Source organism: Schistocerca serialis, chromosome 1 (genome assembly GCF_023864345.2).
Source record: "Schistocerca serialis cubense isolate TAMUIC-IGC-003099 chromosome 1, iqSchSeri2.2, whole genome shotgun sequence".
In the NCBI taxonomy this organism is placed as follows: Eukaryota; Metazoa; Arthropoda; class Insecta; order Orthoptera; family Acrididae; genus Schistocerca; species Schistocerca serialis.
The window spans coordinates 244,191,997-244,207,004 of NC_064638.1; the positions used below are offsets into that span (position 1 = coordinate 244,191,997).

The 15,008-nt window shown below is 39.2% G+C and overlaps 1 protein-coding gene across 1 annotated transcript in view; it reads right to left on the reverse strand.

Annotated features, from left to right (window-relative positions):
* The window catches only part of LOC126463715 (DNA-dependent protein kinase catalytic subunit-like), a 475,012-nt gene extending 460,399 nt beyond the window's left edge, over nt 1–14,613 (reverse strand). Inside the window, exons 1-4 of the mRNA XM_050096185.1 lie at nt 14,610–14,613; nt 14,366–14,472; nt 13,497–13,683; nt 2,343–2,551 (exon numbers count right to left, since the gene is read on the reverse strand). Coding sequence (XP_049952142.1) covers nt 2,343–2,551; nt 13,497–13,683; nt 14,366–14,472; nt 14,610–14,613 — 507 coding nt within the window. The remainder of the gene's footprint in view (nt 1–2,342; nt 2,552–13,496; nt 13,684–14,365; nt 14,473–14,609) is intronic.
* Between the last annotated feature and the right edge of the window lie 395 nt (nt 14,614–15,008).

The window sequence follows — 15,008 nt, forward strand, 5'->3', positions numbered from 1 at the left end:
TGCGGCAATGAAGGAGAAGACCATCTGCCTTTGCTTGACTTCTTGGAGCCTTTCCGGTGGGCAGAGGAAGGCTCATATGTTTGCTGGCTGGAGGGATGTAGGAAATCTTTGTGGCAGTATTCCTTCTGTCCTTTTTGGTCTGCCAGTTGTGTAGCAGGTGACTCTGCCCTGCGAGGTGAAAGTTTTGTGGCTTGTTGCACAGCTGGACGAGAAGACACAGATGGCACCTTGACACTTGGCAATTTCACAACCGCAGTGCTGAGTTTGAGGTCACACCTCTGCGTGGTCATGTCCTTCATGGAGCAAGATGTAGCAGGAACAGTACTGTAAGTGCCAGATGGTAGAACACAGGGTTTGCAACTAGCCAATAACTTGCAAGTGACTGAATAAGGCATTTACTCCTTTATCCAGATCTCCTGCGCAGCCTGCCCATTGCAGTACACGGGACAATCTCAAGAGAAGGTGATATGGTCACCACTGCAGTTGATACAGTGGGGAGGAGGCAGCATACCTACCATAGGTTACACTTTTGGCCAGGTGTCGACAGGATGTTTGAGTACGGTTCAAACAATGACACTGTTAACACTGCATCGGGATCAGAATGTACAGTCGGACTTTGATAACTCCATAGCCTGCTTTGATCTTGGATGGAAGCATCACTATCAAAAGTAAGAAAAAAAGTGCGTGTGGGCACTAAGGATGCATCCATCTTTTTCATCACCCGATGGACGGCAATGACACCCTGACCAGAGAGAATTTATGCCTCAGTCAGACCATCAAGCAGCCTAGTGTAAATAACACCAAGGAAAGAATTCAGAGCTCTATGGGTGAAACGAATAGGATAACCATGGAGAAACAAAGTGGCAAGCAGTGTTTGTGCATGAGAATCAAAGGCAGTCTCTGAAAGCAAAGTGCCATTGCGTAAACGGGAGCAGTATTTCACACGGCCGGCAATTGCATCAACACCTTTCTGAAGAAGACTGGATTTACCGTTGCAAAGGATTGACCTCCTTTAGTACATGATACCACTAGGAAACATGGCGCAATTGGCACGGTCTTTGAATCGGGAACTTCATCCAGTTTATATTTGTTAGACACTGACTATGAATATGATTACTGGTTCATTGTGAGAAAAATCGCCCATGATTGCCAGAATCTCCAATAGTTAGCTCCTTCCAACTGGAGCCTTCCCCCCTCCTCAGACACACCTCCCAAACACCTGACAGAGGGACAAATCAGCAATTTGGGAAGGTATCAGCTCAGGCAATCACCTCTCCCTGAGCCTGGCCTGAACCCAGGGTACATGCAGACCCTACCTGTCGACCCAGGGCTGCGAATTATGAATTACCCAGTCACCTTTTACACATCAGACATGCGGGCTGGCCTTCAGGTGTGCACAGGGAGGAAGAAGCAAAAGAGGAACCTCAAAGCTGATGTGGAGGAAGGATAGGAGAAGGCAAATGAAGGAAGAAAAAGAGAAATGAAAAACAGTGGTGAGAATTTTCTGATGTCAGCCACTGAAAATGCAGAACACATTCTGAAAAACACCCTAGACATGTTCCCGAATGGAGGGGAAAAAGAATAGCAAGAAGATAGACATGCAGCACAGAAGGGGGAAAACGCTGCAATGGCTGGGACCCCATGGTAGATAAGCCTGAACCCACCACAGAGCGGTGAGCTCCCTCGGGGGAGTGTGTTGGCCTGAAGACAGGATTGCTAGCATATTTTGAATGGCACAATCTTTTGGGTAATGCAGCTAAGGTGAATGAAGTTTTTATTCAACAGGTGGGTACAGTAATAATATTGTGTAAAACTAGTAACTTCACATCTTCCCTAAGCCTCTTCACATCTTCTGTAAGCCTCTTCAGGGGCCTAGTTATTCTTATATTTGTCTACTAAGATTGCTGATTGTTTTTAGTGTTAATAATATCAGTGAATTTAGTGCAAACTCTGCACTCACAAATACACTACCTGAAGTACACACAATTTTCCTACAGATTATGAATTCTCTCCGAGTTATAGAACAGAGTTTTTATACTCTGTTGCAGAAGTCTATAACAGGTATCTGGAGACAACGACAAAAAAAAATGTAAATCTTGAACCACTCAAAAACTTACAAAAATAAAACCTTATTAGCCACTCATTTATGAGCTCTTAATTTATACTTACTACAGCATCAACCATGAATGGAAAAAGGAGAATGTCTGGAGGAGAGGCAAGACACCTACAAGTGACACCAAACACTAGACAATATTTTCACTTTCTTCCTTTTCACAGGAAGCAGTACAGTACCTATTGGTTATGTAAGTGCTTGCACTTAAATTGTATTACAAACCTCATACCTCAAACACTGTTTTTGCCCTGTCATCTGTTTCTTTACACAATACATCTGCAATAATGTCATAGAAGCTTTGCAAAGCTGCGATCCCTGCTTTTTTGTCTTTGTCAGGCATTTCAATCCATAGCAGTAAAGTTGAATGCCACCATTTGTATTCCTTATACATCATTTCAGCAAAGTGATTTCCATGTAGTTCAATAATGGACAAAGCAACTGTGAACCAGAGACAGTGTTTTAAATAAATATGAATCACACAACAAAACTTACAAATAAGCACTTACTAATACATTCATCATATTTACAAACAAAAATAATACTATCGGATCTACAACAAATTTAAACATTAAACATGGAGAAGTAACAACTCTTGTTTCTTCACGAGGCACTAACATCACTTTTTCTTACTCCATTGTCCATAATGCTTAATAACTTTTTAATAGTGAGGTAATGAAAACATAGCAAAAAAATTATTGGGTACATGTCCAAGAGGGCATCGGTCATTCCAAAACCACACCCACTTACCTTCAAAGAAAGCTATGGGCAGAAAAACAAAATCAGAATGGTTGGAAAAAGATTTCAAGCCAACCCAACCGAATTCAAGCCCATTGTTTAATCAGGCTACTACAACGTTCAGTACTAAAGCTCAATGTTTTGTTAGATTATGTAGTTTGAATCTGAGTGAGTTAGTTGAGGGTCTGACAATCCTGTAGTTAATGGTCCAGTCACAATGTGACCAATGCCTGTGTTCGACATTGACATGCAATAACCCCTCTCAGATGGCTTGTGGCAACACTGGTAGTGGAGGGTGTGTCAGAGGATGCACAAAAAAGGACAGTCGTTGTCATAATGTGGAAACAGAGTGATTTACCTGATGTCCAAAAGGGCACAACATGGCTTTCGGACAAAGGGTGCGAGCATTTCTGAAACAGCTAAGTTTGTAAACTGATCACTTGCCGTCGTGGTTAAAATATACAGTGCATGGCAAAATGGTGCTATCCAAAACTCGTGTTGAGGCAACTGTGTTGCAATATGAGCAATAGATGATAGGGGTGAACAACAGCTGCAAAGATGTGTATGGGTGAATGGACGTGGAAGTGTTGAACAACTGAATGTCCAGATGAACTAAGGGGCTACCAACAGTGTGTCCTCAATGAAAGTTCAGCAAATGTTGCTGCATATGGGCCTCTGCAGCAGGCACATAGTTCATGCAACAATGCTGACTGCTGTTCATCGCTGACCAAAGCTGGATTTTGCACACCGATACAGCAACTGGATGTCCATTGAGTAGTGCCATAGCTTTTTCAGATGAATTACATTTTATACTCCTCTGGACGGCTTGCCTTTGGCATGTACTGTCCTGCAACAATTGTCAGAAGGGTTCAGGACAAAGGAGGGAGCGTTATGGTCTGGGGTATGTTTTCACGGCATTCCCTGGGTGATCTTGTCATTCTGGAAGACACAGTGTATCAAAAAAGAATGCATCTATCCTAGTGGACCACATTCACCCTATACACAGCTTGTTTTTCCCTAGCACAAAAGTATCTACAAGCAGGACAACGCAATATCTCACAGAATGTATGCATTCTTCAAAGAACATCAGGATGAGTTTATCATACTCCATGGCCACCAACCCCACCCCCCACCCCCCTCCCTCCCCCAGATTTAAACCCAGTTGAGAATCTGTGGGATCACTTCAGTCAGGCTGTTCGCAACATATTTACCCAACCTAGAAACCTCGCACAGCGGAATATAACACTAGAGTTTGCATGGTTCCCTATACCCATCAGTATCTTCTAGAACCTCACTGACTTTTCCTGCATGTCCACACAGCAAAAAGTGGTTATTCAAGCTTCTGACAGGTGGTCACATTAACATGACTGTACCTTGTAGAGGATGTAAGTCAGTGACTCACTGCAAGGTCATTCTGAACAAGAATGTAAACTGCATAAACAAAAGAGAGCAAATTTCTAATTCTGAGAGAAAGAAACAGTAACAATTTTTAAGCTGTGTTGGAGTTATCACAGAAAGAAAATCATCTCGCCAAAGAGGAAGGGGCATGAATGAGGAGACTTTACATGAATAAAAAGAAGCAGACATTAGTAGTATGCATTAGCAGACATTAGTAGTATTCATTACTAATTTAAAAAATTGAGAACATTAGACAATGTATTGCATAAATATTGTGATACAAATACTAATTGTTACAGTTGGTGCACAAAAGCAATCAAATTTTTCCTATACTGGAAGTTTATTGCAGTTAGTAAATGCAGTAAAATCATTTGTATTTCAACTTTCTCAGCTTTTGATTTGAACACTGGAATCATGCATTCACCTACATGCCACATGGTAACAAAGTATCAGCTGCAACACGTTGTGATGATAAATGCCACAGCAATGATAAGAACAGGTCTCCACTACCAACATAGCAACAAGATTGACTGTAACCAAACATTTGGTAATACAGGACAATTGTACAGATTTTAACTTTTGTCACTGCATGGATTTTTCACTGCATTAAAGCCTGACTTTCAAAGTTACAGTCCCTCAATATATGTACAAATGGAAAGTAGTTTATTAAATCACTAAAACCAATGTGTTATCACTGATGAGCAACTTAATTAGAAAGAGCTGCAGTGTTAGAGAACGAGCACTTTTGTCATGATGTCACCAGACTGGAATATCCTCAGACATCTGCTGGCTATTGGTGTGCTAATTGAGCACAGGATGGGCAAGATACAGTGACATAGCCCGAATGTAGGTACTACATTTGTAGGATACTATCTCCAAGGTTATGCATGTACTGACCTTTTAAAGTGTCGTATGTCACAATTCAGTGATTTCTGCCACTGCAGAGTTAACTGTCATGGGTAGCAATGTGTAGTGGCAGGTACTGTTGTTGACTATAACGGACTACAACAGGAAAAAGGTGCACTGTTTCTCACCCATCAATTCTATGCTCAACCACAACAACTAATTAGCAGCCATACTATTCACAGTCACCTGACTGCTACAGGATACAGAAGCCACCAACAGTGCATACCCTGTACTCAGCTCCAATCAATCTCTGCAAGCTGTCGGCAGTGCTTGAGGTGTCATCTGTCAGGAAGTTATACAAACCAACAATGTGTGTTGTGGCATCTATATCTTAAGAAGTCGCTGCTATTATTAGTGGTAAATGGGATGCTATGTGCTACTATGAAGGCATATCTAAATCAACTGTTCATGAACATATGACTAGTGTACACATACATCATACTTTACTTTCCACAAGAGTAACTAGTCAATGACATTTCTAAGTTCAAACTACAGAAATAATTTCCTTTTTTATCTACATACCTACTGCTAGGCATCTGAAAAATTCACATTTTGTAATAAATCTGAACATAGATGCGAATTCTACATCAAAATGTGACAACACGAAATTATTTAGTAGATGCTATTTCATAGCGAATTGTATTCCGATGAACTGTAAGCGGCAATAAAATGAAATTGAGATGGACTATATAATGAGCATAGTGCAGATATTGCCAAAGCAGTTAAGTATGTGCACTCTATTGGGAATCACGAAGGAACAATGCAATGTTCACCTCTGTGCCATTTGTGTTAGATGTGCTCGACATGAGTCAGTGAGTCATATGTGCGTCAGACTTCACTATGGAGGCTAGGAAAGAGGAACAGTGAGATGTAGTGTGGTTTTTCACTGCAGAAGAAATATCAGGAAGTGAAATTCGCAACTGAATATCTGCTGTGTATGGCAAAAACAATGAGTGCTTGGTTGCACGAAATAAACGATTTCAAAGTCAGGTGCCACTGAAAGACAGCATTCAGCCAGAATAAACCTATTGTGCCACTGCCCCTTCTCTCATTGTTGCAGCAGTTGCTGCCATGAGAAACAGTAGATGGTGGAAGACATTTGGCTCATGGTACACATCAGTCACAGTACCACTCACACCATCATGGCAGAGATCCTAAAGTTCCTTAAGATCTTCACACAATGGGTTCCTCACAGCCTGGTGGAGGAGTAGAAGTTGAACACAACATCGACATCACAGCAGCACCTGTAGTGGTAACACAATGAACCATATCATTTCCTGTCCCATATTGTCATAGGAGATGAAACATGGTTTAACCATTTTGAGCCAGAGAACAAGCATCAAAGCCAACAATGGATGCACATGGTTTCATCCCAGTGAAAAAAATCAAAAGCAGTGCATGCCACCTCCAGAAAATAATAATCTTTTTCTTGGACTGCAAGGGACCACTACTCATGAACCTTTGGAACACAGCACTATAATTAATGCACAGAGATATATGGACAAATTGAAGCAGGCCATAAGTCCAAATACTCAGGAGTGTCAACAGATGGCATCATTCTGTTGCAGGATACTGCCCATCCATATGTTGCCAAGGTTGTTTCAACTGCACTGCAGAAGTTTCACTGAGAAGCCATTAAACATCATATGTACAGTCCTTATCTCTCCCCCATTCAATTTCCATATTTTTGGAGTCCTGGAGAAAGACATTCATGGCCGTCACCTGGCTTCAGATGAAGAAGTGCAAGCCTGGATAGAACCACGGTTCCGTAGGCACCACAAACATTTTTCCTTCAAGGCATTGACTGTCTTCTCTCACAGCATGGCAATTATTTTTGAAATAGTAAATGGTTTGCTTTCTTGTGTTTTCATTTGGCTCATTTTCATTTGACTGCTCCTTATATTTTATCAGATATAATTTGAAATAACTTTATTTCCTGCATATAAAAAATCTAAAATTTAACCAATTTTCTGTTTACTGGTATTGCCCATTTTTGGGCAAAGCCCAATCTGGAAGGGTAATGTGTGTGAGTATGTTTTTGCAATATAATAAGTGCACAAACACAATGATGTAACAGTTTGCTTTATGCTCCAGGGCCACAGCAATTGTAGGTGGTTGAATGGTTTATATGAAATACACACCGTGTAATGGAACATAGTACTCAGCCATGAGATCTAGCATTTTACTACAAAGTAACATGTACATTTGTCTGCTAGCTACAGTTAAAAAATTGGTATAATTCAGACACAATTAACATTACAGTTTTCGGTAGTGGAAGTTTTTAACAGTGGTTGTGTATAATACTGATAGATATCAGGCTGGAACAACCTTGTTGACGACACTGCCAACTACAGAAAGCAATTGCACACTCACCTTTACCAAATGCTTTGTTTGTGTGTTGCTCATCGTTTTCTTTTCTATTTTGAAATGAATAAACAGACTTATTGTATCACATCACAGAGTCTGATTATGACCCTTGCATCAATAGAAGGGGTCAGCAATCTTATGACCATGTGTCAGTTCTGCTTTCATAGAAAAGTGGCCAGGTTGCCCTATGAGAGGCAGGCAGCACTTGTTCTCCAGTACTACTCCTCTCCACTCTGGAGATTGTAAGTCTCGTTTCGATTTGCTTACGCTTGTGGCCAACTGTCAGTTTACAGTGTCTGTACTTTGCACTATCATGCTCAGAAATTCGAATATTTCAACATATTATGACCGTGCCAAAACTCTTCAACTAACTCATGAATAAAGTTATTTTCAGTTTAACTTCTACACTAAATGCCTTGTAGGCACTATCTGTAACATTGTCAACTATAGGCTGCACGTTTATGAATATCCGCAAAATGTTGAAATTAATGTTCTGCAGATTTTGCAATTATTGACTAGAGAGAGAAAAGAAAAATAATTTTAAGAAACTCCTTAAAGCAGAGAAGCACTCGATTCACCGGCAGGAAAATGCTGCTGTTTCTCAACAGAAGCAATCACTTGCGTAAGTATTAAACATTCCAGTCTAAAACTCCCCCCTTGCCAGAAAGTTATTTCAAAGCAGTAAGGCTTCATCTACCAACACATAGCATAATAACATCTTAAGTTTGTATGTCTAATCATATAAAAACAAAAAAAATATGCAAATTTCGCCAAAGATGGATGCTTGTTTTGCCAAAAATAGATGGGGATTCCACCAAAAATAGGTGGGGATTCCACCAAAAATGGATGCAAAATTATCAAGACCCTAGTAACTTCATGGGTGCCACTGTTGAAAATAAGATATCTTCCCATTCCAGTTAATGTTTCACAACAGGAAAACGAGTACTTTGTACTTGACCATATAAGTGCCAGCAACCAGGACATCAATAAAATAAAATTAAATGCTGCTTGCTCTCAACATGGTGAAAGCCTTTCAATTTGATGCCACACCAGTCACTTGCATGTCATTTTCTGTTGCTTGTGTAATCAATTAGAGTTCCCCCTGATCTCTCACAAGGGACATCGGAATTCTTTCTATATATTTGTACTAAAGAAAAATCTGAGGTTGCCTGTGGAATGCTAACCCAGCAATGCTGTGTCAGTAGCTGGTGATGTTTAGCACGAGTTGAGTCTGTTGTAGCTCAAGTGCCCGAGGGTGACCAGCCAGAATTTTGTGTTTTCGACAGCACTCAATATGCAGCAAAAGCTTCAGTCTTGGTCCTCAGAGTCTGAGTAAGACACAATGCTCGAAAGTGAAATGTTCCCAAATATGGATTAAACAAGATGTTTTCTAGCTCTCATAACAATTCTTTCATTTGCCCTATACTTCAGAAGGATGTAGCTTACTCTATCGATGGGTTGCATACATTAAATAAGAAATATAGATGTTAACACAGCACAGGATGTCCAGAATAATAGGTGGCTAAGTTTAGGCAACAACTTCATCACTTTCGAGAAACATAGCTACAACAAGTACTCAAATAATACTGTCAAACCAGAAAACCTCCTTTGGAGAAATGGAAATTGCATACAGACTCTACATATTGAGTTTGAATGACTGCTTGCCACAGTGCACTGTAGTTATGACAAATGCTAAGCACTTGCTCTAAAGTTTTGCTTTTATATTTTGTAAAAGTTTTTGTGCTATTAATTACTGCACAAATGACACGAGCACTTATTTGGTTCTTTTGCAATTCTGTAGTTCTAATGTCAGTAGCAGCGCAGATCTGTGCTGCCTGTAGCATCATAAGTGTATAATTTGAATATCTCAGGACTGGGCCATCAGCTAGGTGAATAATTTCCTAACATAGTTCCCTCACAATAGTTCTTCAGTTCAACTTACTTGATTTATAAGTTTGTTTTGCATGATAGTATAGGCCCAGATACTCTTCACAATAGCTGTACAGTGACTATGCTTATTGTGTGCAGATGCAGGGGGAATTGGCAATTGATCACAGCAATGAGGTCTTTACCATCTACAGACCATTGACTTGGGGCATTACAGCAATTGAGCACTTGGGGTGACAGCCTTGTCATTGATGTATCTGAGCCAAGAAGAGCTCATTTACAGGCAATTTGCTATGGATCCTTACTAGCAACAAAGTGCAATAAATGCTGTTCTTCAAAACACTTTTGGTGTTCTCAACATTAACTTCATTAAGGTGGCACAAATTGTCACTTATCTCATTATACAGAGTTGGCATGCCTCATACCTCCATATTCTACAATGAGGCACAGACAGAATGTCCTATAAATATTATTTGTTTCACTGGCATTCGCTGACTTGCAACAGACATTAACATGGGCAGCATCTGGGGACTGAACAAACTTCATTAATCACAGCTGCTAAAACATCTCAAATTCCTCTTTGGCAAAACCTTTTTAATCATTTTAAAGATGACATCTTACTGTTGTTGACAGAAACTTTTTTTTCTGTACATGATTACACATCCACTTACAATGCAGTCACAGTGGCACCACTATCAGGGGATTCTTCCAACAACCAACACAGGCCGAAGATGGCCAAAATTTTCAAATCCGTGTACCAGTATGTGCACAGTCTCAGTGAAATTGAATTTGGGCAATAGTTGATGGAATTCAAATCAGTATGTTTCTTTCAGTTGAATTTGGACAATAGTTGATGGAATTCAAATCAGTATGTTTCTTTCAGTTGAATCAATCAAGGTTCTCACATACAAAACATGGAATGCGAGAAATTTTTCAATTTAGTACAAGAAACAAGGGGCTGATGTCATCCTGAGGATGAGAAAGACAACAACAGGGACATGTCCTGTGAATCTATGGTTTGAAATTGCTACATTACTGGAAACCAGAAGTTTTAAATAACTTATTTAATAAAAATCCATCAAAGAGACCACAAGTTTCAAACAACATAAAAATTTAATTAATGTTATTTTATATTACATAATGAATGTTCTGTGGCTGTCTAGCGATTTCAGCCTCACATCTATACTTAACGCAGCATGTCACCTGCAACACAGACAAAATCTGTTTCAGAAATTTTTGGCCTAGATTATATCCTCAAAAATTGTGTGTTCAAGTGAGAAAGATGGTGTACATCAATTCTGACACAAAGTTACTGTAGTGGATCTTCTGTGACTTGTTGTTTGTAGGCATTAGCTGCCTATGAATTATTATTAGTGCTTACTGGTGTTTTTATGCCTGCAGGGTTGTTATTCTGTTATACGAAGTGGTCTGCAAATGTGGCATATGTGTTTCTACTTTTCAGTGTTTTAAGTATTCTTTATTCTACAATTTCACACACACACGCTGAATGACAGTCACTGAAGGTTAACCAACATATACTGAGATCACAAAAGTAACGGGATGCCTCATAATATAGTATCGAACCACATTCTATCCAGCATTGTGCAACAACTTGATGTGGCATGGGTTCAACAAGTTCCCCTGCAGAAATATTGAGCCACACTGCCTCTATAGCTATCCACAACTGTGAAAGTGTTGGCAGCGCAGGATGTTGTACACAAACTGACTCATCAATTATGTACCATAAACATCTGATGCAAAGTCAAATTGCCCAGAATGTTCTTCAAATCAATCATCCATAAAAATTTCATCACTGTTTGGGAACATGAAGACTGTAAATGGCTGCAAATGGTCTCCATGTGGTGAACGTAACCACTTCCAATCAATGATCATTTTAGTTGAACCAGAGGACCCAGTCCTTTCCATGTAAACATAGTCCACACCATTATGGAGCCACCACCAGCCTGCACTGTGCCTTGTTGACCATTTGGGTCCATGGCTTCATGGGGTCTGTACAGCATTCGAACCCTACCATCAGCTCTTACCAAATGAATTCGGGATTCAGCTGAACAAGCCACAGTTTTCCAGTCATCCAGGGTCCAACTGATTTGGTCACAAGCCCAGGAGAGGTGCTGCACAGAATGTCGTGCTGTTAGCAAAGGCACTCACATCGGTCGTCTGCTACCGTAGCCAAGTAATGCCAGCTGCACTGTCCTAACATACACATTCATCATATGTCCCACATTGATTTCCACGGTTATTTTATGCAGTGTCTGTTAGCACTGACAACTCTTGTGCAAAAGGTGCTGCTCTCGGTCATTAAGTGAAGACCAACAGCCACTGCATTGACCATGGTGAGAGGTATTGCCTGAAATTTGATATTGTTGACACTCCCTTGACTCTATGGATCTTGGAATATTGAATTCCCTAATATTCCCAAAATGGAATGTCCACATTGAAAGTCTGTAAATTCCCGCTGTGCGGCTATAATCACATCGGAAGCCTTTACACATGAATCACCCGAGTACACATGACAGCTCAGCAAATGCATTACCATTTTTATATCTCATGTATGCAATATTACCACCATCTATACATGTGCTTGTTGCTATCCCATGACTTTTATCATCTCAGTGTGTGTATGTTTTGCCAAATTTGGCTGAAGCTGTGCAAAGTGTTTGTAATCTTTCTTCTCAATGTCACCATGAATCATCTCGAGTAAGCAAAAGAATATTTCTCTCTTCATCTCTTATTTATAAAACTTGTATGGTTATTCCAGTAATTGAGGAAAGAGTGTACAGCACTCACCACATTTCTTTCAGTTATATCTAGCTCATTCACATGCATGCAGTGCCTTTTTAATAGTAAAAACCTAATTGCATCACCTGTCTTCAAGCAGAGAGACGTCATGGTATCTGCTACACCGAAGGAGGTTAAAATAGATTCTAACCTCCTAAATAGAACAGATGCTGACCTAACCTAACCTCCCCGATGGCTGTCAAATACTGCCAAAAGAAATCAGGCCCACTGTGGGCAAACTGTTGGCCAGTGCAGTTATGTAACCTCAGGTGACAGAGTCTGGCAACTGTTTTCGGTGTCACTGTGACCACGGCCTTAGGGATGTTATTCCTCACTGCACAGAGTTTGTCAATCATTTTTTACTCATTTGTGTATGTACTCAAGTGCTGCTCAGCAGTGCCTTCAGATTCCACTTACTTTTCCAGTCTGCATAACAGTTTGGAATTTAATGTTCATGAATATTTTTTGGACTGTTATAAATAATTAATATTACACCTTCAACATGATGGGATTATTTGCTGCCTAATGCTTATCTGAATGACCAAAACATATATCTATAATACAAAGCGAGGTCTGCTGCATTTGATATTTGCAGAGAATACACATACTACTAGTCGCCAAGTGTCACAATTGTTGCACGAAAAAGAAGGAGCTGTGTGCACTTACGCTGAAACACAACACATGGGGACAGCAGTCCAAATCATTTGGATTTGACTACAAACTGCAGACAATATTTTTTTTAGGTGGTCTAAGAGTTTGGGATTGGTGACAGTGATTCCTCTCCATCTGGGAATCACCACCATTATAGTGACAACTTGTGGCATTCGTTGCTTGTTATCACTGCTCATTGGAATTATTGGGTACGAGCTTTATCCCTGGTAAAGATTCTTGACCTTCTCATTCATAAGCTGCAGAAGTGTTTCGTATACCTCAGTATATCTCTATTTCAATTCTAGACACATCTTTATGAACACTTGGAGAAACTTGTGCTTAAAATTTAAAACATGATTTCTGTGCCATTATTATGTAAATGCAAGATCCCACAATCACTGCACCTCTGGCATACTATATGGAAAGTGCGCATCAACTTTCAGATTATTGGTGAAGAATTTATTTTTAATCACATATTTACAGTTTTATTTTGTTCTCCTTAGTGCAATATCTTATTAGCAATATTGTTATTTAATTGAAAATGTAATCAATAAACAACTCTTAAAATGGTCTACATTAATAAAAAATAGTGCACTAGTTTTTAGCTGAATAGATAAAATGTAATTTTCTTATTACTTACTTCGCTGGGCAATTCTTTTTTGAGAGTCCAAACTTGCTATTAACTGCTTTAATAAATCATGTATTTCTACACAGACAGCAGTATTCTGACCACCATCATCAGAACAAAGTTCAAATTTATAAAGAAACTCACTCAGGCCTTTCAGACAGCCAATGATAAGCACAAATGACTGTTTTGATGTCAGTTTCTGTGTAAATAATAAGTGTACATTAGAGTAGCAATATCTTAACACTAAACTACTAGCTAACAAGAAAATAAACTTAGCACAATCAATAACTACCACATAAAAGTTTATATCCACAAAATGTTAAGTACCCAAATGGAAGCCCTAAGTGTACACTATATTTTTATCACAAAAAGTCTCCACATTAGACAAGCAAAATCTGTGGCAAAAGGACTGAAAGCTCTAAATATAACTGCCTTATAATAAGTTTATCTGAGGGAAGACAAATGTTTTTGCTGGTCGGTTTTGTGGAAAATCATCTAATTTGGCAATAAGGACTTTGTTAAATCAAGCAGTCTACTCTTAAATGTGAGTGTTGTTTGACAACATACAACAATTATGTAATAATGAAGATTAAGTAACATATTGTTCCTGTCACTGATATAATGTTAAACTAATATAAGAAAATCCATGACATCACACAGATTATGTGAACTGATACCAAAAAGACAAAATTAGAGTGACTACCCTTGCAATGCAATGGTGTTCACCTAGATATTTAGCTACCAAGAGGTCATCCTCTCTTACATTTCATAGTGTATCAATTTTCAGTTTTTATTTACAGAGGTCAGAAATATCTTTTTCAGAACAAAACAGTGTCATGTACCACAACATATATGAAAAAGCATCTTTTTTTGTAACTCACCTGGCTTCTTATAACAAAGCTGTATCTATTCAGCAGACTCTTTTGATTAGTTTTCTCTGGATATCTATGAGCTATAATTCCCAAAATATGTAAGATATGTTGCTGAACTGAAACAATTCAAAATGTGAATACATATATCTTGTAGCAATTGAATGCATTTAATGACGTAAAATCATTTCATTAAAGAGGTGCACAAGTGAGTAAAAGCCTGATGCACTATTATTATCCTAACATTAAATTTTACACATTGTGTCTTAGCAGCAGAAGGGACAATGGTAAAAAATTATGTGGTTAGTTCACTGGAAAAAAATTTTGATTACATTATTTCTGTACACATAACAATTGAATTGGTTTCAACACAACTGGGTTTTCTAACTCAGTTATTTTTACATCATCATTGATAAGTTCTTTTATTACTCGCTCAGCCTTTGATTTGTGTGTGTGCGCGTGTGTGTGTGTGTGTGTGTGTGGGAGGGAGGGGGGGGGGGGGGGGGCGTGCTGTTCTTTCGTACAGCATTCTTTTTACTACAGTCTGTCACATGCAATGTTCATATGGTCAAGTTGCTATTAAAATGTTATGGGTTGCTCCCTCTGGATGTGAGCCTCAAAAGCTAAGTCTGCAGATTCAAGATGGTGTAATAAC